This window comes from Ctenopharyngodon idella, chromosome 17 (genome assembly GCF_019924925.1).
Source record: "Ctenopharyngodon idella isolate HZGC_01 chromosome 17, HZGC01, whole genome shotgun sequence".
Taxonomy (NCBI): Eukaryota; Metazoa; Chordata; class Actinopteri; order Cypriniformes; family Xenocyprididae; genus Ctenopharyngodon; species Ctenopharyngodon idella.
The window spans coordinates 6227501-6243362 of NC_067236.1; the positions used below are offsets into that span (position 1 = coordinate 6227501).

At 39.5% G+C, this 15862-nt stretch overlaps 3 protein-coding genes across 5 annotated transcripts in view; 1 reads left to right on the plus strand and 2 right to left on the minus strand.

The window, feature by feature from the left end:
- si:ch211-195b21.5 (serine/arginine repetitive matrix protein 2) overlaps window positions 1-2844 on the minus strand; it is a 10356-nt gene extending 7512 nt beyond the window's left edge. For both annotated transcript variants that reach the window (XM_051867974.1, XM_051867972.1), the window contains exons 1-2: window positions 2517-2844; window positions 1828-1973 (exon numbers count right to left, since the gene is read on the minus strand). In XM_051867974.1, coding sequence (XP_051723934.1) covers window positions 1828-1973; window positions 2517-2729 — 359 coding nt within the window. In that variant the 5' untranslated portion in view covers window positions 2730-2844. The remainder of the gene's footprint in view (window positions 1-1827; window positions 1974-2516) is intronic.
- Window positions 2845-3204: 360 nt separating this feature from the next.
- On the plus strand, window positions 3205-11389 carry fam98a (family with sequence similarity 98 member A). The gene is made up of 8 exons (XM_051867650.1): window positions 3205-3347; window positions 4094-4242; window positions 4647-4781; window positions 5596-5771; window positions 6027-6107; window positions 6210-6326; window positions 6453-6620; window positions 9992-11389. Exons 1-8 carry the CDS (start codon window positions 3307-3309, stop codon window positions 10676-10678), a joined length of 1554 nt encoding a protein of 517 aa, XP_051723610.1. The 5' UTR covers window positions 3205-3306; the 3' UTR covers window positions 10679-11389.
- Window positions 11390-11456: 67 nt separating this feature from the next.
- The window catches only part of rasgrp3 (RAS guanyl releasing protein 3 (calcium and DAG-regulated)), a 45204-nt gene continuing 40798 nt past the window's right edge, over window positions 11457-15862 (minus strand). For both annotated transcript variants that reach the window (XM_051867648.1, XM_051867649.1), the window contains one exon: window positions 11457-15151. In XM_051867648.1, the coding sequence (XP_051723608.1) occupies window positions 15143-15151 (9 nt within the window). In that variant the 3' untranslated portion in view covers window positions 11457-15142. The remainder of the gene's footprint in view (window positions 15152-15862) is intronic.

Genomic DNA, 15862 nt, shown 5'->3' on the forward strand with positions numbered 1-15862 from the left:
GGAACTGTTGCTGCTTTCGGTGGTGGACAGGGGTCAGCATGGGCACCCTGACTGGTCTGCAGCTATGCAGCCCCAAACGCAACAAACTGCACTGCACTGTGTATTCTGACACCTTTCTATCAGAACCAGCATTAACTTCTTGAGCAATTTGAGCTACACTTGCTCATCTGTTGGATTGGACCACACAGACCAGCCTTCGCTCCCCACGTGCATCAATGAGCCTTGGCCGCCCATGAACCTGACGCCGGTTCACCACTGTTCCTTCCTCTGACCACTTTAGATAGATACTGACCACTGCAGACCAGGAACACCCCACAAGAGCTGCAGTTTTGGAGATGCTCTGACCCAGTCGTCTAGCCATCACAATTTGGCCCTTGTCAAACTTGCTCGAATTCTTACACTAGCACATTTTTCCTGCTTCTAACACATTAACTTTGAGGACAAAATGTTCACTTGCTGCCTAATATATCCCACCCACTAACAGAGATAATCAGTGTTATTCACTTCACCTGTCAGTGGTCATAATGTTATGCCTGATCGGTGTATATGCCCTACACAAACACACACACACACACATATACAGGGGTTGGACAATGAAACTGAAACACCTGGTTTTAGACCACAATAATTTATTAGTATGGTGTAGGGCCTCCTTTTGCAGCCAGTACAGCATCAATTCATCTTGGAAATGACATATACAAGTCCTTCACAGTGGCCAGAGGGATTTTGAGCCATTCCAGAACAGCGGCCAGGTCATGTGATGCTGGTGGAGGAAAACGTTTTCTGACTTGTTCAACTTCACTTTCATGTTCATCAAACCATTAGGTGCACATGGTACTCCAGAATGGCTCGGTAGTCCTTGGCATTGACTCGCCTGTCAAGCACAGTAGGGAATGCCATGATATTAAAGCCCAAACCATCGCTGATCCATCGCTGACAGCAACAGTCGGGGTGTTAAGCCTCTTTGGGGGTTCTCCACACCGTATCTCCCATGAATGTGGGAAAGACAGTGAAGGTGGACTCATCAGAACAATACATATTTCACATTGTCCACAGCCCAAGATTTGCACTGTTGGCACCAATGAAACTGACATTTGGCACTGGCACGAGTGACCAAAGGTTTGGATATAGCAGGCCGACCATCTGTGGAGCTTCTGACAAAAAAATTTGATGGAAAAAGAAGAGTTGAGGTGCGCATTTAATTCTGAAGTCAGTTGGGCAGCTGTGGTTTTGTAGGTTTTTCAGTACAATCCGGGTTATTACTGGACATCAATCCTTTTCAGACAGCTTCCACTTGCATCGACAGTTGCCCTGGATACACCACAATGAGTTGCTGTCCTATTACAGATGAGTCAGCGAGACACCAACCAACAATTTGTCCTCTTTTGACCTCTGACATGTCTCCCATTATGTTGTGTGGATTGCAATATTTTACGTACAGCTGGGCTATTGCTCTACTAATTCAAACTTCACACTCTGCTCTTACTGATGAAATGTAAAATCAGTGAAGATTGGCTTCCGGGTCATGCATATATAAGCGTGAAACCTCCAACACTATATTGGCCAGTGTTTCAGTTTCATTGCCCAACCCCTGTATGTATGTATGTATATGTGTGTGTATATATATATATATATAATTATATAGGTTGGATAGTGGACACTGCTTTAATTCTTTCTAGTAAAATACTACCATCTGTAAAAACATCTGTATTTTTAAATCCAATCCATGGAAGGAGCAATGAGAACCAACTGATTGCAATTATGCAGTTATGGCACAATTTCAATTAAACATGCAAACTCTGAATCTCTTTGTTTAGTTTCCCATACCTGACTTCTTGGTTTTGCTCATCTAGACTTTTAGTTGACCAGCTTAGTGAAGACTGACCAAGCTGATGCTGATTTGAAGATGTGAGCTGAGAGCTGATGCTCGTGGATCCACTCTGGTCAGCAGTGTGGCTGGGGAAAGGTCGGTTCTGCAGGACGGAGACAGGAATGAAAAGACTAATAGAAATATCACAACATATTGACAAATAACATGTTCATATTAATATAAAGATGTGAAAGATTCATATCATATCTAGCACAAAAGACTTGAGACCACAATAAAAATCTGGGATTTGTGTCATATAAACCAAGAAATAAAGATTTTTTTATACACAAATTATATTAGATATATTTAGATTTAAAATATATTTTAAAACAAAGACAAGTATGAAATTGTTTTCAAAAATGTGCAGGTCACCAATCAAGCAAACAATTTGTGACGTTGTTAATGCATGCTTAAAGTAGATTTAAATTAAGTATGATATGTAATGCTGCAGGATATTGCTTGAAATTGCATGTAAACTACCCACATGCAATTCAGAAAGCATTCAAAAAGAAAATGCATCACTTGCATGGAATCCAAAAATATTTAATATAGTTTATTTTAAAAAAAAAATTCCATCAGGTGGATCTAGACACATGCTGTGACAAGAAAATGCTGACTGGTTTTAAGACTGGAAAAAAAAGCGCACCTCGTAGAATGATTCTCTGTTGTAGTTTTCATTCCCTGCTCCGTACGGGCGTCCCTGAGGAGGACCCTGCTGTGGAGCGCAGTATTGAGGCCCCGGAGGAACCCCAAAAGGAGGACAGAACGGCGGAGGTCCAAATGATGCTGCGGGGTGTCCGAAACCTGACGGGGGAACCGGTGCTCGATGGTAGTCTGGGTTCGTCGGACCTCGATACATCTTTGTGTATAAATATCTGATCAATACATGTGTAGCTACAACGAATTTATTTTTCTATTCACTCTTGAGCTCCTGTGCGTCTACATGAATCTAAGCACAGCCACAGCGCCGCCTGCAGGACTGGAACCACAGCGCAGATCACAAACGCGACTCTGAACCAATGCCTGTTCAAAACTGTTTCAAAGACTTTTAAAAGTACTAAACACACACAAAGTAAAATGTTAAATTAATTATAAAATTTCAATAAATGTTTGGTACGGCTTTTTTTTTTTTATTCAAAGCTTCCAGAACATATAGACCACAAACTTTTCTCCATGTACATTTACATATGGGAATTTAGCCAATATTAAATAAATCATGAAATTAAATGAATGATTCATTTAATAATTTAATTAATAATATTTTTAATTTAATTTTTTAATTTTCTTTAAGATAATTTGTGAAGCCAAAAAAGTACATTTAGGACAGACTTTTGGAAATATAATCCGGCATATTTATGGTCGGCTAAAAGAAAGAGGACCCCATTATGCCAACCTAGCATTGCAGTCATTACGGCTGCTAGAGGGAGTGATTTACAATGGAGTTTACCGATGTTCTTGATTCCTTGGAGGACCTGGGGTAGGTGAATCAAACCTCCCGTTATAAACTTTTTTTTTTTTTTTTTTTATATCATCAGCCGGTTTGATTTGCGGTGTAACGGCATAAATCTGAGCTCGTATGTCCCTGCACGCCGGTGCACTGCATGATCTGAGAAACAGAAACGCTTCCCCTATTATGAACTGCCGCTGATTGAATCTGCTTTAAGTTTTCAAATATTTTGTACTCCGTGAACTGTTGTCTGTCATATATCAGAGCTGGGGTTATTGGCACATGTATTTGACAGTATGATTTCTATAATCAATGATTTGATTGGGCCGTGCAGCGTCAGCAGTGCTCAAATATCTCAAATCTCCAGTGCCATAAATAGCCTGAATCATCATAGCCTAAATGAACACACCTCTGTCAGTCACCACATTCCCAGCTCCCAAAGTGTCAGACGAGTTTACAACAACATCAAGTCTAGACTGTTCTAGAATCAGTGCAGAATCGGTAGGAATGGGTGGGTTTTTTTAATAGGTAATGCTATTTGAGGACCAGAAATAACTGTTGTATAATGTTCTAGATTTTCTTAATTTAAAGCATTTAACTTATTAAATAAATAACAGAGCTAATAATAATCTGTTAAATATTGCACTGTCGCAACATCATTGGCTTAGTTCACGTTCTCCGATATAGCAGAGAAAGTGCAGAATGACCTAGGACCGTCTCTAAATGCAAACATAGTCGAATAAACTGCTCAGAAAAGTGTGTATGTGTGTTTGCAGATACCAGGGGCCACTCCTAGAGGAAGGAGCGCTTGAAACAGCGGTGACTGGTGGTGCTGCATCTCCAGAGTTCACTAAACTGTGTGCGTGGCTTGTGTCTGAGCTGAAGCTCTATTGCAAACTAGAGGAGAATGTGCACGCGACTAACTGTGAGTGTGATCCCGTACACATTATATAATCTATGGCAGGGGTTTTCAAACTGGGGTCCAAGGGGGCCTTAAGTTGGTACTGGGGGTCGGTGAAAAGAATGATTTATGAATATTTAATAGATTTAATTAAATATAATTAATTTGACAATTAATTGTACTGTTTTATGATCTGTAATAATGAGATTAATGACAGTTACTTTGTTTTTTATATATATATATATATATATATATATATAGGGGTCCTTGGCAACAAAATATTCAAAACCCTGATCTGTGGGACCAGTGAAGTATCAATCAGAATGTTAATTCTGGGTTTTCACACTCCAGGAGTGTTCCTGCAAAACAAAACAAAAGACTAAATTCTTAGGATTATTCTGATGTTGGTTTGGGTGTGGCATGCGCAGGTCCAAGCGAGGCTGAGGGGTTTCAGCTGGAGATGAGCGGTCTTTTATCTGAGATGTGCTGTCCATATCCTGCTCTCACCACTGGAGAGGTCACCAAACGTTTGCTGAATGCAAACAACTGCCTGTTACTGCTAGGTATGTAAACAAAATCATCTGCTCATTCTTGTGCCTCTTTATACAATTAATTAAAATTTATACAAATAATTACTTAAAATAAATGATATATATCATTTATTTCAAGTAATTATTTGTATAAAAATTACATTGAGTTAAAATAAATAATTATATATAATTATTTTAACTCGATGTACTAAAACTAACTGAAATAAAAATTAAGAAAAAACTATATAGACATAAAAAAGACAACAAAATTACTAAAAGTTTAACTTAAACGAAAATTTAAAATATAAACATAACTAATTCAAAATATTAACAAAAACTATAATATCTCAATAGCTGTGTTTCCATCCACCTATTTTTATGCCCATTTTGGGATATCGCATCTCAAACTGCTGGATGGAAATGTCAAGATGCGCATAAAAAAACTTGCGCTCGTTTGAGTCAGATCAATTTTTTTTATCTGTTAAGAAAACATGCGCATAAACTACGATGGAAACACATTTATCGAATAAATTCCTCGATGCGCATCAAAAAAATCATGTGACTTTCCGCGATAGGACGGCATAACTGGACCAAACAGCAGAAAAATCTTGTTGCGAAGCATCTGAAATGCTGTCGTGGTCATTCAGAAGTCTGTCGTCAGTGTGGTTTGGTCCCAGAACTTTCTTACATGATTTTGTTATCTTTGACTCACTGGATGGAAACGGTGCTTTATTTGCGAATGTTTTTATAAATAATTGCAATTTTGTGCATAAGTTAAATTCGCAATTTTGGATAGAAACATAGCTATGGACATCCATGTTTTTTCATACTCGTATAATTCTTCCAGGCTTCTTGATCTCTGAGCTCGAGTCGTCCAGGATGACCCTGGTGAACCATCCCCAGAAGAAGGTGCAGGAGAGTAGTGTTTTCATAGAGCTGAAGGGCATCTGTATGGCTCTGGGCATGTCCAAACCTCCTGCCAACATCACTATGTTCCAATTCTTCAGTGGGATTGAGAAAAAGGTGAGGTTTATTCACTGGTGATTTATATTATTTTATACATTTAATGCGTGCCCACACATTGGGTCACTATTGTATTTGTGCATAGAACATCTATGTGGACACTTTCGCATCAGTGTTATTTTGGTATTATTAATATACTAGTATAGTATCTATTCATATTTTGAATTAACTTTTTTTTTTTCAGTTTTTTGTGAGAGCTATTGTTTATTTGTACATTGAGCGAGTATGTTCAAATCAAATGCAATTTTCCCTCAGCTGAAGGAAGCTTTGTCCAAGGTCCCTCCATCTCATATAGGAGAACCACTACTGAAGAAACCACTGGGTCCTGTACATTGGGTAAGCTCTGATTTTAATATTATCTTCTAAAATTACTAAATTAATAAGTTTAAATTTGAAAATTTAAATGTTTTTATTGAAATGCATTTTTTTTACCTCCAGGAGAAAATTGAAGCAATAAACCAAGCACTTGTGAATGAGTATGAAGTCAGAAGAAAGATGTTGCTGAAACGACTGGATGTGACCGTGCAATCTTTTGGCTGGTCAGAAAGAGCCAAGGTACCAGAATCTACCTTTTACTTGATGTATAACTTAAAACAAGTTTACACTGATTAAGCTACAAGAATGAACAAAAATGTGGTGTGAGTGAAATTTAAAATCACTTTGCTTTGTAATTCTGTACAGACACGTGCTGATAAACTTTCGAAAGTGTACCAACCTCTTCGTGTGGCGCTGGCCACTAAAACCAGAGTGTCTGTGGCTCACCTGTTTGCTGCTAGAGAGGATTTATCAAAGATCCTGAGAACCAGCAGTGGTCACATCAGGGAGAAATCGGCCTGTGCTATTAACAAGGTGGGTTAGTTTTGAACGTATTTTCACTTTCACTTGTTGATCCTTCAGAAATCATTCTAATATGTTCATTTGGTGCTCAAGAAACATTTCTTGAGCACCAATGTTCCAATGTTGAAAACTACAGTGGCCGAGAGAGCTTAACGCACTGCAACTGAAGAAAACATGCAAATAGAAAAAACACCAGCAAATTAAGAAAACATCTTCATCAGTTTGACAACACGTGCTGCAAATACTCACAACGCATCCAAATACAGAAACGCGCTGCAAATATTCACAATGCAACCAAATACAAAAACGCGCTGCAAATATTCACAGTGCAACCAAAAACAGAAACGCGCTGCAAATATTCACAACGCAACCAAATACAGAAACGCGCTTCAAATATTCACAACGCAACCAAAAACAGAAACGCGCTGCAAATACTCACAACGCAACCAAAAACAGAAACGCGCTCCAAATATTCACAACGCAACCAAATACAGAAACGCGTTGCAAATACTCACAACCCAACCAAATACAGTAACGCACTGCAAATACTCACAACGCATCCAAATACAGAACCGCACTGCAAATACTCACAACCCAACTAAATACAGAAACGCGCTGCAAATACTCACAACGCATCCAAATACAGAAACACGCTGCAAATATTCACAACCCAACCAAATACAGTAATTCACTGCAAATTCTCACAACGCAACCAAATACAGAAACGTGCTGCAAATACTCACAACCCAACCAAATACAGTAATTCACTGCAAATACTCACAACGCAAGCAAATACAGAAACGCGCTGCAAATACTCACAACGCAAACGCGTTGCAAATACTCACAACCCAACCAAATACAGTAATGCACTGCAAATACTCACAACGCATCCAAATACAGAAACGCGCTGCAAATACTCACAACCCAACCAAATACAGTAATTCACTGCAAATACTCACAACGCATCCAAATACAGAACCGCACTGCAAATACTCACAACCCAACTAAATACAGAAACGCGCTGCAAATACTCACAACGCATCCAAATACAGAAACGCGCTGCAAATACTCACAACCCAACCAAATACAGTAATTCACTGCAAATACTCACAACCCAACCAAATACAGTAATTCACTGCAAATTCTCACAACGCAACCAAATACAGAAACGCGCTGCAAATACTCACAACCCAACCAAATACAGTAATTCACTGCAAATACTCACAACGCAAGCAAATACAGAAACGCGCTGCAAATACTCACAACGCAAACGCGTTGCAAATACTCACAACCCAACCAAATACAGTAATGCACTGCAAATACTCACAACGCATCCAAATACAGAAACGCGCTGCAAATACTCACAACCCAACCAAATACAGTAATTCACTGCAAACACTCACAACGCAAGCAAATACAGAAACGCGCTGCAAATACTCACAACCCAACCAAATACAGTAATTCACTGCAAATACTCACAACGCATCCAAATACAGAACCGCACTGCAAATACTCACAACCCAACTAAATACAGAAACGCGCTGCAAATACTCACAATGCATCCAAATACAGAAACGCGCTGCAAATACTCACAACGCATCCAAATACAGAAACACGCTGCAAATATTCACAACCCAACCAAATACAGTAATTCACTGCAAATTCTCACAACGCAACCAAATACAGAAACGTGCTGCAAATACTCACAACCCAACCAAATACAGTAATTCACTGCAAATACTCACAACGCAAGCAAATACAGAAACGCGCTGCAAATACTCACAACGCAAACGCGTTGCAAATACTCACAACCCAACCAAATACAGTAACGCACTGCAAATACTCACAACGCAAACGCGTTGCAAATACTCACAACCCAACCAAATACAGTAACGCACTGCAAATACTCACAACGCATCCAAATACAGAAACACGCTGCAAATATTCACAATGCAACCAAATACAGAAACGTGCTGCAAATACTCACAACGCAAGCAAATACAGAAGCGTGCTGCAAATACTCACAACAAAAACACGCTGCAAATACGCACAACACAACTAAATACAGAAACACCCTGCAAATACTCACAACGCATCCAAATACAGAAACGCGCTGCAAATACTCACAACCCAACCAAATACAGAAACGTGCTGCAAATATTCACAACCCAACCAAATACAGTAATTCACTGCAAATTCTCACAACGCAACCAAATACAGAAACACGCTGCAAATACTCACAACCCAACCAAATACAGTAATTCACTGCAAATACTCACAACGCAAGCAAATACAGAAACGCGCTGCAAATACTCACAACCCAACCAAATACAGTAATTCACTGCAAATACTCACAATGCATCCAAATACAGAAACGCGCTGCAAATACTCACAACCCAACCAAATACAGAAACGCGCTGCAAATACTCACAATGCATCCAAATACAGAAACACGCTGCAAATATTCACAATGCAACCAAATACAGAAACATGCTGCAAATACTCACAACGCAACCAAATACAGAAACATGCTGCAAATACTCACAATGCATCCAAATACAGAAACGCGCTGCAAATACTCACAACAAAAATGCGCTGCAAATACTCACAACACATCCAAATACGGAAACGCGCTGCAAATACTCACAACCCAACCAAATACAGTAATTCGCTGCAAATACTTACAATTCATCCAAATACAGAAACGCGCTGCAAATATTCACAATGCAACCAAATACAGAAACACGCTGCAAATATTCACAACGCAACCAAATACAGAAACACGCAGCAAATACTCACAACGCATCCAAATACAGAAACGTGCTGCAAATATTCACAACGCATCCAAATACAGAAACGCGCTGCAAATACTCACAACGCATCCAAATACAGAAACGCGCTGCAAATACTCACAACGCAACCAAAAACAGAAATGCGCTGCAAATATTCAGAACGCAACCAAAAACAGAAACGTGCTGGAAATACTCACAACGCAAACGCGTTGCAAATACTCACCACCCAACCAAATACAGTAATGCACTGCAAATACTCACAACGCAACCAAATACAGAACACATGTTGTCAAACTGATGAAGATGTTTTCATAATTTGCTGGTGTTTTCTTCAGTTGCAGCGCATTGAACTCTCTCAGCCACTGTAGATAACAGTTGTACTGCTTAAAATTTTTGTGGAAACTGTGATACATTTTGTTTCAGGATTGTTTGATGAATAGAAAGTAAAAAAAAAAAACAGCATTTATTTGAAATAGAAATATTTTGCAACATTATACTGTCACTTTTGATCAATTTAATTCATGCTTGCTAAATAGAACTTTTGAATGGTAGTGTACATACCAGTGAATTTATTATTCCTACATTTATTAGGTCTTGATGGGTCGTGTGCCTGATCGAGGAGGGAGACCCAATGAGATCGAACCCCCACCTCCGGAGATGCCTACGTGGCAGAAACGGCAGGATGGTCCACAAGGGGGCGGCGGAGGACAGTACTATTCCGGTGGTGGAGGAGGAAGAGGTGGTGGACGAGGTGGTTATGACCAGCAGCAGGGAAGCCGCGGAGGTCATGACAGAGGAGGTGGAGGAGGCAGAGGTGGGAGAGGAGACCACCGTGGTGATAAAGCTCAGGGGAACTGGCAGGACGGTTCTGGCGGAGGTGGATACCAGGGTCATAACCAGGATCGTGGATATCGAGGCGGTTATGGAGGAGGAGGTGGCTACCATGGAGGCCAGCAGGGGTCGGGATACCAAGGAGGAGGCTACCAAGGAGGCCAGCAAGGACCGGGGTACCCAGGAGGAGGCTACCAAGGCGGAGGTGGGAGTTTCCAGCATGAGGGCTATTATCAGGACGGAGGACGACCCCAGGAGAGAGGTGGAAGGGGTGGTCGTGGGGGTAGAGGGCGGGGAGGAGGAAGAGGAAGTGGGCAGGGAGGAGGATGGGGTGGAAGAGGAGGGCAGAATTTTAACCAAGGCGGGCAGTTTGAGCAGTTCTTTCAGCAAGGTGGGCACCAGTATAACCAGGCTGGCTTTGGCCAGGGAAGACAGTTTACTAGCTGAAAAAAGACTGTTACTGCGATCTACAGCTTCGAAGAGGACCCACAATTCTCTGAGGGTGGGAGACTGAGAGAGACGCAGGCCTCTGAATGAGCAGATAGGCATTACATCTCATCATTTCCATGGTGCCTCTGGAGTCTGCTTTACCGAGATCTCTGATTGAACAATGTGCTTCTGCATGTGTATGGTTGGTCTAAACGGTTCTGCTTCCACCAGACAATTCAGACTACTTCACTTATTTAGAAGTGCGTGGTTGGGTTGCCAAAAAACCCCAGGATGAACTTTTTGTTGCTGGGTTTGTTTTCATCTTCCTTCTTCATTGATGATTGACATCGGTCGAGTCTACTGCCTGATCTACGCTGCCTGACTCCGACTCTGAAGAAGCCTTATCTTAGAGAAGCTATGAAACTTTTGTTATTCTAGTTTTATTTATGGAATTGTTAGACTTCATTAGTTCTCAATGTCCATCCTGTAATTTCAGCACTTAAAAATGTTCTTTTTGGTCTCCCTTAATGAGGTTTTGTTTAACTTGTAAGTAAAAAGGTCAGTTGATTTTTTTTTTTTTTTTTTTTTTTGACGTTCACACGAGAATGTTAATTTTCTGACTGTGTGGAAACCCTGAGCTTGATTGACTGAGATGAATTGAGCTTTCTGCTTTTTGGGGAAACAACGTTTGAAGGTTTTGAATGATTAAATAAACTGTAAAGAAATAAACTCACTGTCTTGGTGTCAAATATTTTTATTGCAAAAAAACTGACACGTTTTAAATGAAGAGGACAAGTTTTTTTTTGCATTATTGTCATTTATTATGGCAGTAAATATCAGCAGTTACAATGACGAAAACAACTTAAATACAAGAATTCTACAGAAATTATGCATATTCCTATGATGCAGTGTGATTGTGACATGCTTAGAAATACAGTGGCCACATGAGGGCGATAGACATCAATTTTTTTTCTATTTTAATTACTTGCAAAATGGGGCAAAATCTAAACATGTCAGTCACATAATCACAGTTTAAAACCAGTCATTAGGAAACATTAAATACAAACTAAAAGTTTGTTTTTTACAGACAATGGAAGTTTTGAATGGTCCATGCTAGAGTAGTGTTTTATTAATGTTTTCCCAATTACAGCAATGAATTCTAACAGTGCGATAAAGGACTCATGGAACATTTCTACACGTTATGTATTCAATTATCTCATTCCAGTTAAAGCAGGCTAAGTTCAAATCTAAATCCAGTTTTATCTTTAAAACTATAAATACTTTTAATATATTTACTTGTCAGACATAGTTTTCCAGCTAACATTACATAAATGTTTTCCAAATATTCCAGTCAAGATGGTGAAAGTCCCTTGATGTTTAATATTCAATTTTATGGGGCAAGCTTATGTTCACTGGCAACCCTGAGATGACCCGCTCACTGCACACACCTTATTTCAGCAAAAACCTTACATGAATTAGATTGCTTACAATTTTCTATACATACTGTTCAGAAATTTAATGAGACCCTTGGGGAAGAAACATATGTCTGTGTTTATTGTTAAATACGTAGTTGAAATGATTAAAATAAGAACTTTGTGAAAATAGGCTTACAGCATAAATGCACACCTTTTCCTCAAGTAGACCTGGCTGGCATCAACTATAAGCATGACCAGAAACATTCATATCACTACAGTCAATACAGTAATGACAGGGTTGATCATTTCACAGCAGTAATTACGGGCCATAACCTCTGATGGCCCGGAGGTGGCAAGAGTCTCCAGTTTTTAAATGCACGTCTCTTGAGTTTGCAAAGCGTAAAGATCTTTGCACAAGAAATTGTGCTGCTGCTCATAAGTCAAATAATGTGTGCCCATGCGCAATGATTTGGTCAAATGATATTTAAAACACCTAAGCAGTAAAACTCACCTATCAATAAGTGAAAGACAACATCTCCCACAGGAGGTTTCTGTAATCTAAGGCTCTGAAAGTCATGCTTACATTTTTAACATAAAAAAAAAAGAAAGATATTTTGAAGGCTGATGATTTTGGTACCTGTTGACTTGCATTGCATTTCTCAAAATACCATCTTTTATTTTCCACAGAAAAAATAAAGTCATACAGGTTTGGAACAACATGAGGGTGAGTAAATGATGACAGAATTGTCATTTTTGGGTAAACTGTCCCTTTAAGCTGTACACTTTATATGCTGCATCAGAGGTGTTCGGTCCAGCTCCTGGAGGGCCACTGTCCTGCAGTTCAGTTCCAACCCCACACCTGAACCAGCTAATCACAGTCTTACTAGAAATGTTCAGGCAGGTGTAAGGCAAGTTAGAGCTGAACTCTGCAGGACAGTGGCTCTCCAGGACCGAGATTGGACACCTCTGTGCTATATCAAATGATAATTTTGCACATGAGTTTAACACCTCTCCTGATCTCTGACAAAATTAAAATACTGAGAAGCACTACAGATGCACACGCATCATTGTATCAGACATATACAGATGAGAGCAGAATCAATAGCACAGTATTAGAATACTCTAAGGAGAATGACATTGGCAACAGAGAAGCGCTCACAGTAGTACACATGAAGGCTTCAGGATATCATTATCATGAGCCACTAGCATCTAAACATTCATTCTGTAATCATTTATTTCCTCACATGACTGTTTTTTTTTTTGTGATGACGTTTTTTGAGCTGCTCTCTTCTATACAATGAAAGTCAATGGAAATCAACAACTGCTCAAGCTCCAAAGAATATAGACAAAAAACACCATACTTGTCCATACGACTTGTGTCAATCTGTCTAAAAGGGATAGTTCACCCCAAAATGAAAATTCTGTCATGATTTACTCACCCTCAAGTTGTTCCAAACCTGTATAAATTCCTTTGTTCTGCTGAACACAAAGGAAGACATTTGGAAGAATATCAGAAACTAAACAGATCTCGCCCCCCATTGACTACCATAGTATTTATTTGTCCTATGCTAGTAAATGGGGGGCGAGATCTGTTTAGTTCCTGATATTCGTCCAAATATCTACCTTTGTGTTCAGCAGAACAAAGAATTCATACTTGAGGGTGAGTAAATCATGACAGAATTTTCATTTTTGGGTGAACTATCCCTTAAAGCCTTTTATATATTTTTTGAGAGCAAAAAACTGAAATTAAATTGAAAATCTTGTCTGCTAGACATGGTCACAATTCACTTTCATTGTATGAAATAGAGCAGACATGCTAAAATTCATTTTGTTTTCAACAGAAGAAAAACTCATTTGAGTTTCGAAAGCTATGCGGGTGAGTAAATATTGACAGAATGTTCATTTTTGGGGCCTTTTAAATCTATAATTGTGGTGCCAGAAGAACATCTAATCCTATAGGCTCAAAGACTCACTATACTTACTGTTTGTCTTATTTGATCAGTTGATCCACCTGTGTGGTTTCTGACTCTCTCTCTCTCTCACACACACACACACACACACACACACACACACACACAGTCTGCAAAAATGATTGTATGTGGCCTGTCCCATCTGAGCCTGTCTGGCTCTAACTGAGCGGCGCTATCTGAGTGTCAAACTTATTTCACAACATATGGCACTGAAGGACATTGTGTTGCCTTGGTGATGGACTATCGATGGACTCATCTGGCGCTTAGCAACAGAGGCCATACAAACACCAGGCCAATGGTGTATCTGCAGAATCTAAGTCTCTGAATTCATGTATATATGAAGATCATTTCAACCTTATATTAAATATCAATGTTACTAGGCAACTTCATGGACTCTTGTCTGGCTTTTCTCAAGCACAGGAGACAAAACTTTTGGTGCAAACCATCTTTATAAGAGTGTAGATGTTTTTGTTTTAATTATATTTGGGGGTAAAGGGTCTTAAAACTCAACGTACCTTCCACTTCAGATCATAATGTGTTGCTGGTTAACACATAAATGAAGTTAGTGTTTTAATATTCTATCATACATAAGTTCATCTTCATCTTTCCGTAACAACACGTGCCAGTTCCACCTTCATCTTCAGACAACCTGAATATAACCATCCATTGTGTTCTTTCCGTGTAGTGTTTTTGGAGAACGAAAACCAGAGCGTGCATTGAAAACACGTCAACGGCATACCTTAAATACTCTTTCTCACACATCTATTATCATGCTGACGCATCCATCACATCAGCTTCCAGTGATTCTCAGTTAAGTTTCCAACCTGTCTGTTACAGTCTGATATACAGGACGGGACAGCACATCACAGTCACTCTCTGTTTATTCCGAGACCTTTCCTTTGATGCGACCCTTCCCCCAGTTCAGTCAGCGGGTTGCTTGCCGCCTCTCTGTTGCTGCGGCTGTAGAAATAGTGGCCCTATTCCTGATCCACTGGAGGCATGAGGCACCCCAGCATGCTCCCTAGAGAGGACAGCCCTCTGGGCCGTGGTCCTGACAGGCTCCAGGGTATCCGGCATGGGCCCACAGGGCGGTCAAGTCAGCTGATCTGAAAACACACAGTGGAAGATTATGAAGACGCATGACTCATTTGTTTAGAGAAAAATAATTAGTGCTACTTGCTAGAGATTCAAACACCCACGCAATCTCATTCCTAAATGACAACGATTTGCCTATTAAACCTTTGACAAAACCACATCTGAACATTCAAATCTGCATCGCTGAGTCAGAGAGAGCAGTTATCATGTATAGGTATGAAACAGCTTCACAAACAGTCATTATTTCTGTGTTCACTTTATCAAGTACTGGGATAAATGTTAATAGTTTGGATATAAACACTGATGTCTATGGAAGTGATTAAAATACAGCACATGAAAGTAACATGACACTTCAAATAATGATTGTATCGATTACATCGTTACGCCATTAGGTGGCGACAAGTGATTGTTAAAAAATGCATTTGTCACTGAATCATTCATTCAAAAGATTAATTAAAAAAATGCTGATTCATCCAGTAATGAAACAAGTCTTTATGAGTGTGTCATTGAATCATTCATTCAAACAGATTTTTTTTTTAAATAATTAATTCAGATTCATTCAACATTTAAATAGACTGCAGCGATTGACATCTCAAGTAAATTACATGTTATTTTGTTTAGTTGCCTGTTCAGAATCATGGAAGAATCGTGATCTCTGTTTGAAAAAAAATGTGATTCTCAATTTATCCAGAATCGTGCAGCTCTACTACTTGGTGAGAACA